The 14,465-nt window shown below is 42.0% G+C and overlaps 2 protein-coding genes across 2 annotated transcripts; one reads left to right on the top strand and one right to left on the bottom strand.

The window, feature by feature from the left end:
- The first annotated feature begins 1,458 nt into the window (after positions 1-1,458).
- Positions 1,459-12,083, top strand: prlhr2b (prolactin releasing hormone receptor 2b). Its single transcript, XM_086053573.1, has 3 exons — positions 1,459-1,576; positions 3,576-4,015; positions 8,447-12,083. Exons 2-3 carry the CDS (start codon positions 3,606-3,608, stop codon positions 9,078-9,080), a joined length of 1,044 nt encoding a protein of 347 aa, XP_085909699.1. The 5' UTR covers positions 1,459-1,576; positions 3,576-3,605; the 3' UTR covers positions 9,081-12,083.
- Positions 12,084-12,195: 112 nt separating this feature from the next.
- Positions 12,196-14,409, bottom strand: brf2 (BRF2 general transcription factor IIIB subunit). The gene is made up of 4 exons (XM_086053620.1): positions 14,144-14,409; positions 13,899-13,958; positions 13,374-13,695; positions 12,196-13,127 (listed from the first exon to the last, which is right to left on the bottom strand). The coding sequence occupies exons 1-4, from the start codon at positions 14,289-14,291 to the stop codon at positions 12,362-12,364; spliced, it is 1,296 nt and encodes a 431-aa protein (XP_085909746.1). The 5' UTR covers positions 14,292-14,409; the 3' UTR covers positions 12,196-12,361.
- Between the last annotated feature and the right edge of the window lie 56 nt (positions 14,410-14,465).

Raw genomic sequence — 14,465 nt, 5'->3', positions numbered from 1 at the left:
GGCAACAATCATCAACCAATATTTTTCATGAAATTAAATGAAAACACAACAGGGCTGCGACCAATATGCCCGTAAATGTGTCCAATTCTTCAGCAGTGATGGGCGCGCCAGTGAACTTCCGTCATTTGGCAGCATCACTGTTATTTGTTACGCGCTTCCTTCATCACTAAATTACATTTTCGCAGCGCTATTTAGAACCATCAGTCATTTAGCTTGGACTACTTTACAAAAAAATATATACAAATGCTCATACTATTACTGCTACTCCTCTTGCTTCTCTTCCCTAAAATACACCTGCCCCTGGTAATTTTTTTTCGAGGTTGGTGGCGGTATGGGGGACGGACGAAAATCGCTTCTGTCGTCGCTAATTCCATCAATGTCAGTTACTATCAGTCGTCAGTCCGCCAGAGAAACCGTGAGTCCATCAGTGACCGACTGATGGACCTTCCGTCGGTACTGACGGACAGCTGTGAACGCCCACCTCGGCTATTCACCGTGTGCTGGTAACATTTTCATCTGGGAGTACTAGCGCAAGTGCATGTTTTAGTGCTCCTTCTGTCGTCTCACTGTTTAAAACGTGGTTGAAAGTCGACGTCTTTTTCACTATTTAAAGAGGAAGTCAACGCAAACATTTTTATTCAAGAATATGTTCTATGCAATCCCATTAGTTCTGATAAATATTGCGTTTGTGGAATAAGTGTTAATCCACTCATTTTTAGCCATCTGTGGGGGCGGCCATTTTGTCTTCTGTCGACTGAAAATGACATCACAACTGCTCACAATGACCAATCACGGCTCAGATTCAGAAAACAGGTCAGCCGTGATCGGTGGTTGTGAGCAATTGTGATGTCATTTTTAGTCGACAGAAGACAAAATGGCCGCCCCCACAGATGGCTAAAAACGAGTGCATTTTGCTGCTTAACTTATATTCCAAACTAGTGGGCCTGGTGGGAACATATTCTTGAAAAAAAAAATGTTTGGGTTGACTCCCGCTTTAAGCGTTAAAGAAAACAACATCATCATTATCATCATGTCATCCTCGTGCCTCAGTCTCCAGGCTTGTCGTACGTCACTCAGGACTGACTTTGGGCGACGGGTGAGGTCACTAGCCAATCGATTTTGATCCATTAGATTGAATCACAGTATCGGTTTCTGTCTTACTTTTAGGTCAGGGGAAAAAGAAAAGAAGAAAAAAGCCATCTGCCTTCCTTGAGTTAAAATGCTCAATACAAAAGACTTCCAGTCACACAAACTATTCTGCATATCGGAGAATAAAAGCTGGCACAAGCCGCCCATATTTGCCAGCCAGCGGATGGACGGCAACCGCTGCATCATGCATCTGCAACGCTGACTACCAACCAAAGAGTTCAAGATCAACGTCAGGCTGTCACATGAATCTTGAAAGGAAATCTGTCATCTTATTGGCTAGCTGTCGTTCCCATAGACTCCCTCCTACTCCTCATCCTCCCCAGTCCCATCCCCACGTTCGCTCGGTGTGATCGGAGGCAGTGTGTGTTCATTCACTGATAAAAGAGCGCGCAGTCAATGTCTGTACTTCACGCTGAACTCATCACAGGTAAGTTACTGAGCTTTTTATTCTTACTTTGAAAGAGTCTTACAATGCCATAATCTTGTTTACATATAAATGGAAGATTTTTTTGGGGGGGGGGGCACTGATATCAAGATTTTTAAAGATAGTACTTGAAACACCTATATAAGGTTCAAATAATATTGGCCAATGGAAAGCATTTATTTTAATTCCATTTTGGTTCTTTTAATACAACTCTCCCTCAAATATATTGTAGAAATTGTATATATTTATAGTAAAATATAATTTTTTTGTGAAAACAGGTTAACATTTTGTGTGTATATTACACAATTGCAATTACACGATGACAAAAAAATTGCACCGTTTTTTTTTGTTTATGACTCACGCCCCCCTCCAAAAAAAAGTTGGTCATTTTTACGATTAAATATTACATTTTGATACGCGCTTGTGAGGGGACAGCAACCGCGGGTTCCACTTTCCGATATGGCGCATGCAGAAATGCTGGCATATCCTGATTTTCGCAGGCGCAAGGCTTGCCGCTCATGTCTGTCAATTTGGCAGACCGCTCTGCGCCCTGCAGGGCGTTCCGGCGCAACAAGGCTGTCCTTTGACATGCGCCCGGCGCATCTGAAAATTTGGTGGCAGAACGTTGGTCTAATCTTACGCCTGCTTGGGACCACTGGTCTAAAACGATTCTGGTGAATTCTCCTGGGGGGCACAGGCAAACAGATTCTGAGCCTGGTGGACACGTGCGTGGATGTCATCGTACTTTATTCCGAAATATGACAGTAGGCAGTAGGCGGGGGACACCCTGAATTGGTTGCCAGCCAATCGCAGGGCACACAGAGACAAACATCCGCACTCACAATCACACTTAGGGGCAATTTTGTGCGCCCAATTAATCTACCATGGATGTTTTTTGGAATGGGGAGGAAACCGGAGTACCCGGAGAAAACCCACGCAGGCACGGGGAGAGCATGCAAACTCCACACAGGAAGGCCGGGCCGGATTGGAACTCACGACCTCTTGACTGTGAGGCGGACGTGCTTACCAGTCGTCCACCGTGCCGCCCAGAATCCTATATGACTATTTATATATAATTTAAGTATTTTTTAAAAAATGTGCAATTGATTTATGTATGTTTTATGGAGTACAAGGCTAAGATTTTTCTGCACATTTACATAAAAAAATTTTTTTTTTTATTGTGTAACATATTTCAACATTATTGTATGTTCTATGCATTTTAAGGTTGCTAATTTCAAAAAACAACAATTCCGACACTCACCAAAAACAAGTTTTTAATATTAAAAAAATATATAGGAAAACATTATAGAAACGCATATAGTGCAGTGAGTATATGACGTGTTTTTAAATGTATAATTTTGCCATCGGTTTTATTTATCAGTGCAACATTTTCCTTCTTTTTTTTTTTCTTTAAACGTTTTTAATATTTATATTGATTACATTTTATATGTATTTCATTGGACAATATCTTACATCATTAGTGTACGTTGCATGCATGTCAAGATTACCACTACGAAAAAAAGCTTCTTCGGAACCCCGGCAAAAAGGAAAAAGGCTTTTATTTGTATAACGATGTCACCATTTTACTGCGTTCTTACTATAGATTAATTTTATTGCGCAATGTCTTACATCATTATGACGAATGCATTGCAAGGTCAGTGCCTTTCACAAACTGCTCCGTTAGAATGCTTTAACATTTGAAAAAAATCGAAATTGCTGACTCACTCAACTCATGCTGACATTTTCCATTTGTACAATTCAGAGAATGACACCTTTGCTTATTATTTTCCCCTTTTGCTTCACTCAAATATCCTTAACAATCTTTAATTAAGAAGCTGCTTAAAAACGCGGCTAGTTTTCCATCTCATAAGTCAGCAGCGGTTTATTCTTTGCTAAGACTTTAATCGTAGATATTTCCTTCAACTGCATTAGCTGAACTCGTGAGTGACCTTTTCCGATTTGATGTTCCCGAAAAGAAACAGGTTCCCCCTCACTTTTTCAGGAGCCGACGCTTCTGCTCAGCTTTGCCACCATGGAGACAAATGGCAGCAGCGCGCACGTCGACATTTACGAAGTGGCCGTGCATGACAATTCCAGCAACCGCAGCTCGCAGTTCGCCGACGTGGCCCTACTGCAGACGTTCAAGCCCCTGATCATTCCGTGTTACGCTCTGGTGGTGGCGGTGGGCGTCTTGGGCAACTACATGCTCCTCTACGTCATCTGCCGAGCGCGCAAGATGCACAACGTCACCAATTTCTTCATCGGCAACCTGGCCTTCTCCGACATGCTCATGTGCGTGACGTGCGTGCCCTTCACCCTCGCGTATGCCTTCAACCCCCACGGTTGGGTCTTTGGCCGCTTCATGTGCTACATGGTGTTCCTCATCCAGCCGGTCACCGTCTACGTTTCGGTCTTCACGCTCACCGCCATAGCTGTGGACAGGTGGGTGTCTAAAACTCTGGTTTGCTTTCGTTTCAGACGGAATCTCTCTGTATGTTTTTCAACTGCTGTCTACGTGCCAGTGTCAACAGGGCATAAAGCGCTACTGGGGTACAGGACACTTACAACAGTGGTCCCCAAACACCAATCAACAGCGCACAGATATCTATATATCCCCCAAGAAAAAAAAAAACGTTTGTTTTTTCATTTTTTCCGCAGCTTTATGTCCAACATGTACATTATCACCCAGGTGGGAAGGTTCGTCAGGACACGAATAGGTGTAGCAGAGCATATCGTCGCTGTCCTGTGAAAAAAAAGAAAGTCCAAATTGGGAATTTTTTTAAATTTTCACCTTAATGCGATGTCTGTGATGCGGAAGCAACATCCACTAGGGATGTAACGATTAATCGAAAATCAATTCAAGATAGATTAATCGGGCGAATAATATGATTCAATTCCTCCAAAAAATGATGTCTTAGCACATTTTGAATGCGTAGATCAAATTATGCGCTTGCACCAAAAATCATTGTATATTGCGTTTGTGGATGGCTGCAGAACCACACTAGTGCACAGAGACAACCATGGTAGCAATTTTTTTTTAAAATCGAATCGAATCGAAAATCGGGAACTGAAAATCGAATCGGCGCTTGAGTGAATCGTTCCATCTCTACCATTCACATAAAAATAAGAAAATTTAAAAAAAAATGGACATAAGTGTTTTTCACAGGACAGCGACGATATGTCTTAAAATGTATGCTGTACAATGAATGAACGTAAACAATATGCATTTCTATCAGCATAATATCTACTTAATACAGCAGAAAATTAATTGTTTTGTGAAATGATCAAGCCTCAAAGGCACCGAATGGCGATACGGATCAATGCTTGTTTATGCAGTCTGATGGATGTTACACAAAACTTGAACACTGAATGTACATGTCTCTTTTTTTTTAATCTTTTCAGCTAAATGCATGTGTCTTTCAAGTTCTGTGCCACAAATGCTGTGAAAAGTCCATTACCGCTACAGATGCATTTGCACTGTATTGTATATTTTTTGTCACGCAGACGTTCCTGCACTCAACAGTCAATGTTAATTATGTACTTCTGTTGAGCACAGCAGCAGCTTTTTAACACCATTAGGAGCAACCTCCTTTTTTTTTTCTTTTCAAAGAAATCTGCCACTGCCATTCGGCTGAGCTTCATGATTCCCACCTTAATGACACGTTATAAACACGCCAGGCTTTTGTACTTGGAATATGCATATTTATACAAATTGGGCAATCCGCTAAATTGCTTGGGGTGTCGTGTTGTAAATCACAGTACGAGCTCACGACGATCTCACCCAAATTTGAGCATATTTTAAAGCCCTGGTCAGCAAAACCCAGCGGTTAGGCATGCTGAAAATGTTTTATTCTGTCATAGAAAGCTCCAAGGTCGAAGGTAATCTATTCCCCGACCTTTATCAAACTCCAATTTGTTGTAAAGAAAGTGAATAAATTCATCTTTTCATCGCAAATCCTTGAAATGATTGTCAAACTTCGCCCATCTGTTGAGCATACCTGCATCCGATTGGGGCTCATTTAGGCAAATTCTCTAGTCGATTTGTCAAGGCATGAGAGATGAAATTCACTCAAAATGGCTGCTTCTAACCAAAATGGCTGACTTCCTGTTCACCTTCAGGCATGGGTCCTTGCGACTTTTTCCTGCCCTGTCCACCCAGTTTCGTGTCGACTGGTAAAACTGGTGCCAGGGCGCAAATGTTTTTCTAACTTTCCAGAGTAAGATTTCAGGGGTTTAGTTAGGCTAAACATAAAAAAATACATTTTCATCAGGATAGCTGCACTTGAAAAATATGATATGTTATGCTTCCACTTGGGCAAATCTCTTCATAGTAGTTTGTCATGGACCAGCCCTGAAAATTCATCCAAAACGGTTTCAAAACTAAAGAGCCAAATTGCTGTTCAATTTCGGGAATGGGTCCTTAAGACTTTTTTTTGGGGGCGTCTTGCACGCCTAATTTTGTGTCGATAGATGAAGCGGGCGTCGGGGATATTTTTGTCTCATATTCCGGGGGTGCTACTGAGTTTGTTTTTGGGGTTGCATTGGGGAACCGTAAAATACATCACCTGGACAAATGGGTGTACAAAAATTGGGTAGTTTTTGGCCAGGGGTGTTTAAAAAAAAAAAGGAAGAATGATAAACACTGATTCCAAGATGGCCTTCATACTGCCTGGTGCTCAAGCCTGCATAATAAGTCATTTTCCATTTTTTCCACACTTTAAAACTCAACAAATTTTGTATGTGTGCTCAGCCTGGTGAACATTTACGTAATGTAGGTGGTAGAAAATTCCAAGTCCAAGAGATTCTGTCCGATTGCTACCAATTTGGAACTATGCATACTAGGCAGATGAGTGCGTCAATTACTCTCGTTTTTTCATTACATGTAAGATAGCCAATCTAAATTATTTTTTTTTAAAAACTTGATATTTCATTTTGTGTGCGTGTGTGTGTGTGGTGACACTATAACAGTGCTTCTGAATTATTTTCTGTTACGCCCCCGCTAGCAAGAAGAAAACAATTCGCGCCCACCACCCACTCTCCACCGCAACTATAAATAATAGCATTTGTCTATAAAATAGTTATAGGTACACCTCTCTAACATCGTATCCTTGTTAAAAACAAAAAGAAACAGATATAGTTCAACTTACAAGAATAACCTTATTCACATTGTTTATTAGTCTGTAAAAGAAAAGTGGATGTGCAAATTACACTTTATCGTAGTACGGCGCAAAAAAAAAAGCATGTTCCCCACACTCTAAAAACAGTTGGGTTATTTCATTAACCCAATTTTTGGATTGTTTGTGTTGAGTCGAAATCCTGGGTTATTTCTTATAAATTGTTGGTTCAAATGAACTATATATTGGGTTATATGCCAGTAATGTTTTATGTTGGGTCAAAAATCAACCTTGCAAGCCCATACACAGGTGCCAGATGTTCACTTGAATTAAGTATGACCGGCGGCCATGACAGCCACCGACATACTGTTCACGTCGACACACGCAGCATCGTGGTCAAGTCAACCACACTTGTGACATTTGGATTTCTTCATTAATCACACTGTTTTGGTAAGTACTTCACACGTTGTAATCTTTTCAAAACGAGTTGCCTTGTAACTGAGCGTGTGTGTTGGACAGGACGAGTGCTGGAATCGTAAAATAAATAAATAAGTAAATAAATAAATACAATAATAAAAATAATTAGTCTGCTACCATTGCAGGATGTGATACTTCACAAGAACTGTGCGTTCTCCAAATAATGTTCCATAACAACTTTATGTGTTTACTGTAATCCACAGGAACATTTCTATGATTACCAGAGTGGTTACCTTGCTTGGAGATTGAAAACTGTTGAGGGCAACTCCCCTCAAGCCGTCAATATATCTCAACACACTTTTCAAGATGGACCCACAACTCATCACAGCCCGTGTGAAATTGTGAAGCAGTTGTCTGGTGATGTCCGCAAAGAAGCAACGCTCGGTTTAAAGAACTGAAATAAATTGTTTACCATTTTACAAACTCATCCATCTCATGCAGCGATTTGCTTTCCTGGCAGTGATTGTCACTGACACCACTTTGCAGACTGCCGTTGGTGTTTTATTCATTCAATTCATACCTAAAAAGCACCATGACACAAAATATATGACTTTGCCATAATTCTAAACACTACTTTTTCATTTCGATTTGTTCTCACTTCCACCATGAATGTGCTGGACAAAATTCTGGACACATATGCATTCTACTTTAGGAAACCATGACTGAGGACCGTGCAACAATGACTTTGTTAACAATTAGTGTAACAATAAGTAGGCTGAAATGAAATTTGACGCATGAGGACCGATTAGTGGGCCGGCCTAAAATGCGCTTCCGCCCTTGCTTAATCGAGCCCTTTTTTTCAGACGTGTCACCCCAAAAAAAGGATGTCTGACCAATTTTTTTAAACTTTCACTTGTTATTAATACATTTTTGGGGAAGGGGCAGTATCTTTAGCATTTTAAATAAAATGAATAAATAAATAGTGGAATAACCCAATTATTTGCAGTTTTGACCCAATTTGTTGTGTTCATTTAACCCTTAAAGTTGGGTCAAAACCGAATAACCCAATTTATTGGTTCAAATTGATCCAAGTCTGGGTCGGTCCTTTTTTAACACAACAATTGGGTCAAATTTAACCCCAAAATAGTTATTTTGGACCCAACTGTTTTTAGAGTGCAGGATCACCCTCAGACACTATTTGAGAAGCACTGCACTATAATGACACACTTTTTGAATCGAACTACTGCTACTTACATAATGAACTTTTCCACAATAGTTTACCTTATTAAAATGCACCTGTATGTAATATAATCATAATCAAATAACTTTCCCACATTTGTAGATATTACGCAACAGTGCACCCCCTGAAGAAGCGCACCTCCGTGGCCACCTGTGCGTGCGTCCTCGCCGGGATCTGGCTGATGTCCTGCGGCCTCGTCGCCCCGGCGGTCAGCCACACCTACCACGTGGAATTCAAGGAAGAAGGCTTCACCATCTGCGAGGAGTTCTGGCTTGGCCAGGAGAAGGAGCGTCAGGCCTATGCGTACAGCACCCTGCTCATCACCTACGTCCTGCCCCTGTCCGCCGTCTTTGTCTCCTACTTGTGCATCACGGTCAAGCTGAAGAAGTGCGTGGCGCCCGGCCAAAGGAGCCGAGAGAAGGCCAGCGCCCAGCAAGCCCGCAAGAGGAAGATCTTCCACCTGGTCGCCCTCTTGGTGTCCGCCTTCGCCGTGTGCTGGCTCCCTATTCACGTTTTCAACATGTTGCGAGACATCGACATCCGGCTGATTAACAAGCGCTTCTTCCTGCTCATCCAGCTGCTGTGCCACCTGTGCGCCATGAGCTCGTCCTGCTGCAACCCTTTCCTCTACGCGTGGCTGCACGACCGATTCCGCGCCGAGCTGAGGAAGATGTTCAAGTGCCGCAGCCGTGTCGGCGTGCCGGTCAACCGCTGCACCGCCGGCGTGGTCTTGTAGTTGAGCTATAGGGATGGGAAGGATGCTACTCATTCTACTCTTGAGCCATCCATCCATTTTCGACAATGCGTAATCATGTCCAGGCTCACAGAAGCCGAATCCAGGTGATACATCCTGGACTGGTCATCAGTCAATCACGGCACATATAGAAAAAGAAAACCATTCATACAGTCCCTGAGGAGGAACTAAACCCCTGCCTGCACCAAAGTCAGAGAGTGTACCACCACAACCTTGGGGCCTATCTCATTTCTTTCGGGCAAAAGGCTGATTACATTCTGGACTGGTTGCCAATCAATCACAGGGTCCAAACTCCAAAGAGATAGACAACAATTTACACTCAACTCACACCATTCCTGAATAGGAAACTACAAACTGCCTGCACACAAGTCAGGTTAGTACACCACTTCAGCATTCTTGAATCAGTCAGCTATTGTTTCGGTCTGGAGCCTATCTTAGCTGTCTTTGGGCAAAAAGGTGGACTACACAGTGGACTGCTCATCAGTCTGTCACAGGACACAGTCTATAGAGATAGACAACCATTTACATTCAGCTAACACCTTTCCCTGTCCTCTAAAAACAGTCGGGTTAAAAATAACACAATTTTGGGTCAAAAATGGGACGATCCACTAATTGGGTCAATTTGACCCACCTTGTTGCATCGTTTTGTACAAAACAGCCACATTTTTTGTTGTTGTTTTGAACAAAACTACCCCTTTTTTCTGCAAAAACAACTAAGAAAGATGGGTCAAATTGGTCCATTTTTGACACCAAATTGTGTTATTTTTAACCCAACAGTTTTGACAGTGCAGGAAGCCTGCACACAAGTCAGGTCAATGAACCACTTCAAAACTCTTGAATCAGTCATCTCCATGTCATGCGTGACCATCAAGATTGTAACCAGACTGTCGGGAATCGGGGTACACTAGGTTCTCACTTGACACAGGATACAAAATTCTACAATCAACCAGGTACTACACGATACTATGAATTGTTGGAGCTGGCCAATTGGTGTTTTATACAAACTCATTAAACCATTGATAAACAGGTGGATCTCAATAAATCACGGTATGGCAGAAAAGTTCATTCATTTCAATAGTTCAATTCAAAAAGTGAAACTTGGATTACATACAGTAGATTCGTTGGACACAAATACTTTTCACGAGACCAATTCCAACCTAATTTCTATATAACAAAAAATAACTTGAAATGTTTTTCATACAGTCATTTTGTAGTTCTGTAGGGGAACCTATCCCCTGTTATTTGCTGGAAAACTCGAGTTTTTTTGTGGTCCAGGAAGTATTGAAGTGATCTATCTCACCTGGGAAACTGGGCCACAGTCCCGGGAAAAGAATACTGTTTTGGGGCGCTCTATGGAGTTGCCCCAAATTGAACATTTTCAGACTATTGTTGTATTGTTTGGACTTTCACTTGTATAGCGCTTTTGAAACTAGTTTGTCTGCCGTACAACACTGTTAATGAGTCACTGGTCAAGATGGTTCATCTTCGTCATGTCCTGAGTGAGTTTTCGCAAGTTTAGCATCAAGCTCAGAAGTTAATGGCAAGAAATAAAATAAACAAACATGCTAATATTAGCTTAGCCGGTCTGCCACCGTTGCTGTCAATGCTCTATAAAGAGTTCATCTCTGAATACACTTTACAGGGGTAAAATGAATTCAGAGATTAAATACATGAATATCAACATACAGTACTTGAAGATAATTGCTGAAAATGTGCAAAGATTGAGAACTATGTAGAACTCAATTGTGGAGGCATATCGTTAAACCAGCACATCGAGCATGAGACTTAGGCATTGCTGTTCAATGTCATGCTCATGCGTTTTAATTTAATTTCTCACGCTAAGAAAGAGTACCACAGGGGAAAGGGTTTTTTCATTGTTTTCATTTCATTTCATCAAAAAAAGAGGCCTGTTGTTACAGCGCTCCGACTGAATGTTGCTTTTGTCAGTTATAAGGTTAGTTAGATTTCCGATTTGTCGCGTGACCATTTTGACACTTGTTGTCGACTGAAAATGACATCACAGTTGTTCAGGGCTCAGGTAACGACCAATCATGGCTCATCTTGTGAGCATCTAATGACCAAACCCAGAAAACAGGCCCAGGGTCGCCGCTCTCTAGACGCAAAGTACACAAAGTGCGCAGGGGACAATCGTCCATGGCGGGCCCAAATTTCCGCGAGTGGGCGCACTGCAACATCATGAAGTGTGCACTATCCGACATGTCGTTCAAATATCAGCAACCTGGATTTTATATGTAATACAGAGAAGATATTCTTATTCAAAATCTATGTTGTTTTTTTTAAATTGTTTTGCTTTCTGTTCCTGCCCTAGACTGCCATTCTAAAAACTGCCAAAAACAAAAAATTAAGTACTTTGTACTTCTTTTCTGCGTGGCTGTGTCTAATATATGTTGTTGTTTTTTCTTGGTTTTGCAGTAATGTTGCAAAATGGGGGAGCATATAGGTACATATGACTTTGCACTGTAAAAACAAAAAAAAAAAAACAGCAGACAGACGTGCTTCTTGTTGACGTAAGTTGGGTCAAAAATAACTTCAAAATTGGAACAACCTGCTACTCTTTCTGTGTACAAAACAATCAATTTATGCGGGTACAAAACAACTCCGAATGTTGGGTCAGCCCATTTTTGATCCAATTGTTGTTGTTTTGTTCTTTTATCTATATATTTTGGCCCGACTATTTAAGTGTGTAGCCTGCCCACATAAGTGGTTGATATTCCATAAAAATCCATGTTGTTAATTGTCTTAGTATTGGTTAACGATGTTTTGATAATGGAACGGGTGGAGAAAAAATGTGATCGAAGTATACGTTACCAACTTTTAACGCGTGTCAGATTTTGTTAAGACGATTTGAAAGTGAACATATCTCTAGGTTATTAAAATGTCAATATGCTAATATTGTATCTATATATGCCATACTATATCTGCATAATTCTTATTTCTCTGTGACTGTGCATAGAGTGAACTACCATGAATAAAATGAATGCTGCATTATGACAGTGGGCCGTTTTTTTTTTTTTTTTTGATTGACATTAAAATGTTTTTGTACACATCACATCACAAATACTGATCATTAGCGTGTGTATCTTTTTAATAAGAATTCTAATGAAAAACATAATTACAGTCTTGGCCAGTTAAGGAAAATGGTATAAAAAAAATAAAAATAAAATAGAACCTTCTCTTGAGTGTAATGTATTAGAATAGTCCAAAAGTGCATAACTGCAGAAGTCCAGTCGCTCCAGTCCTCACTATTGACATTTGGCCTCCTCACTCTGTGTTAACCAAGCCTTCTGCGTCTCAGCGAATTCCCTGGCCTCCCTTGGGGTGCGGATGTAAGACTCAATCTCGCTGTCCGAGATATCTTCGTCGCCAGTTACATCTTTGAGGCCTTCTCGTGCGGCTCTCCGTCTCTTAGGGTGAATCACACACGGCGGTGCGAAAAGCATCCTCTTGCCCCAGTTGGGCTCTGGATTTTGATGACCGTTGGACTCGTAACCATCTTCCGGCTGTTCAGCCTTCTCCGTATTCCCACTGGTTGCAGGTGGAGTCTGATCATCTGCTTCGGAGGGATTTGCCTCTTCTTCTTGACAAGCCTCCTGCATGGCCTCCTCGTGGCTCCTCATAGCGCTCCGTAGCAGAGCATATCTGTTCTTGACAATATCCCCCACGTGCTTAACCACGTTGTCCGACGTCACCGGATCCGTCACCCAAGGGATCTCCTTACCCAGTTTGCAAAGCACCGCCTTGATCTCGCCCACTCTCTTCGCGGCGGCCCGGTTTTTTCTCACCTTGGCGATGAGACAAAACTTCTCCAGGGACACTTTGAGGCGAATGTGGTTGGGGTTTAGGGACTGCCAGGCCAAATAGACCGTCGCCATCATTAAAGGGACGGGTTGGCGACCGGTCACGATCCAGGAGTCGGCCGCCAACTCTACAAGGGTCAAGGCTCGTTTGTTTAAATGGTTGTAGTCCTCTGCAAGGTCTTCATGCACATCGAGGGAGCTAATTTTGTACCTGACAAGAGGAAAAAAAAAATTGATACACCAAACCCAAACAACAGATAACCAATCCAATTATGATCAGAATTGAATGAAAAAAAAAAAAAAGGAGTGTGACGAGCCCGAAATAAAATTCAATGCAATGGTACAAAACGCACATTCTATGGAGTAGATTACATATTCAGTGGAAAACTATAGTGAAACAGTGAAGGTTGCTCAATAAAGTTTGGGAAACACTGCCATAGACAGAACGCATGCTTACTCTTGACAATGAGCCTCCATCACGTCGCTAACGTTGAGAAGTGGCGCCTCCACCTTGAGAACCTTCATCATCTCTTGGAAGACGGCGCCCATCATCGCAATATCTGCCTCCAGTAGGCAGGCGATGGTGCCCATGGTGACGGGCCAGTTGAGCTGCCTGCAGCTCACCAGCACGCAGCAGCCGGCCAGGCTCTCTTTCTTCTGCAGGCTTACCTTAAGGAAGCTCTCGTGCTCGTAAGCCCGCGCAAAATACGTGCTTGAGAGCGCCTCGATTTCAGCGTTGACCCGTAGGACTCTGCAGAGGGCTTTCAGTCGCTGCTGGCCTGCGTGGGTGTGACAAAAGCAGAATGTAAAGAATAGTCGTGTCATTATTAGGAAAGTGGAGTACACACATAACGATAATCAAGCACACACATGTGCAGTCTCCACATATAATAAAAAAAAAAGAAAAGGTCAAGATGTTATAAATTGTCACACTTGTCCCCTTCTTAAACTCAATCATATGTACACACGCAGAATGGCTCACCTTTTATCTGGTTTAAACATGGGATTTTAGAAACTGCTGTTGTGCGGCTGTAGCTGACATCTGTAAAAAAAAAAATACATACATGAATAAATAAAATAAAGAAATAATGCAGAAACTATGCATTTATTTGCACCACACACAATCAAAATACACGATATAGTATTATAGGGAGATTACACCATCGAAAATAACAGGCAACGATTCAAATAAAGGATGTTAAAACGTTAATATTATTCGTTTTCTACCTGTGCCTTCGAAAAAATCGTGGGCGAGTGTCCCCTCTGACACCACAGCGCCACAGTCCACGCAGACCATCTGACGCTGAGCGTGATGGTCGTCCTCCACAATGCTGGACGAGCCGCAGCAAGGACATCTTAAACCTGCTGCGGACATGTTGTGTCAACTACAAGCGCCTACGCCGTGACAACGATTAAGATATTGTCACAAGTTACACTGGTAAAATCGGGGCGGAAGTACTGCAGGGACTTGGATGGATCACCAAAATAGTTCCGGGTAGATACAACGTACTGGAAGGCGATGGTTCCACCCTCTTATGACGCGAAAAAG

The sequence above is a fragment of the Filicampus tigris genome, chromosome 15 (genome assembly GCF_054856515.1).
Source record: "Filicampus tigris isolate MCC_2025a chromosome 15, RoL_Ftig_1.0, whole genome shotgun sequence".
NCBI classification, from domain to species: domain Eukaryota; kingdom Metazoa; phylum Chordata; class Actinopteri; order Syngnathiformes; family Syngnathidae; genus Filicampus; species Filicampus tigris.
This window is presented reverse-complemented; position numbering and strand designations above follow the sequence as displayed.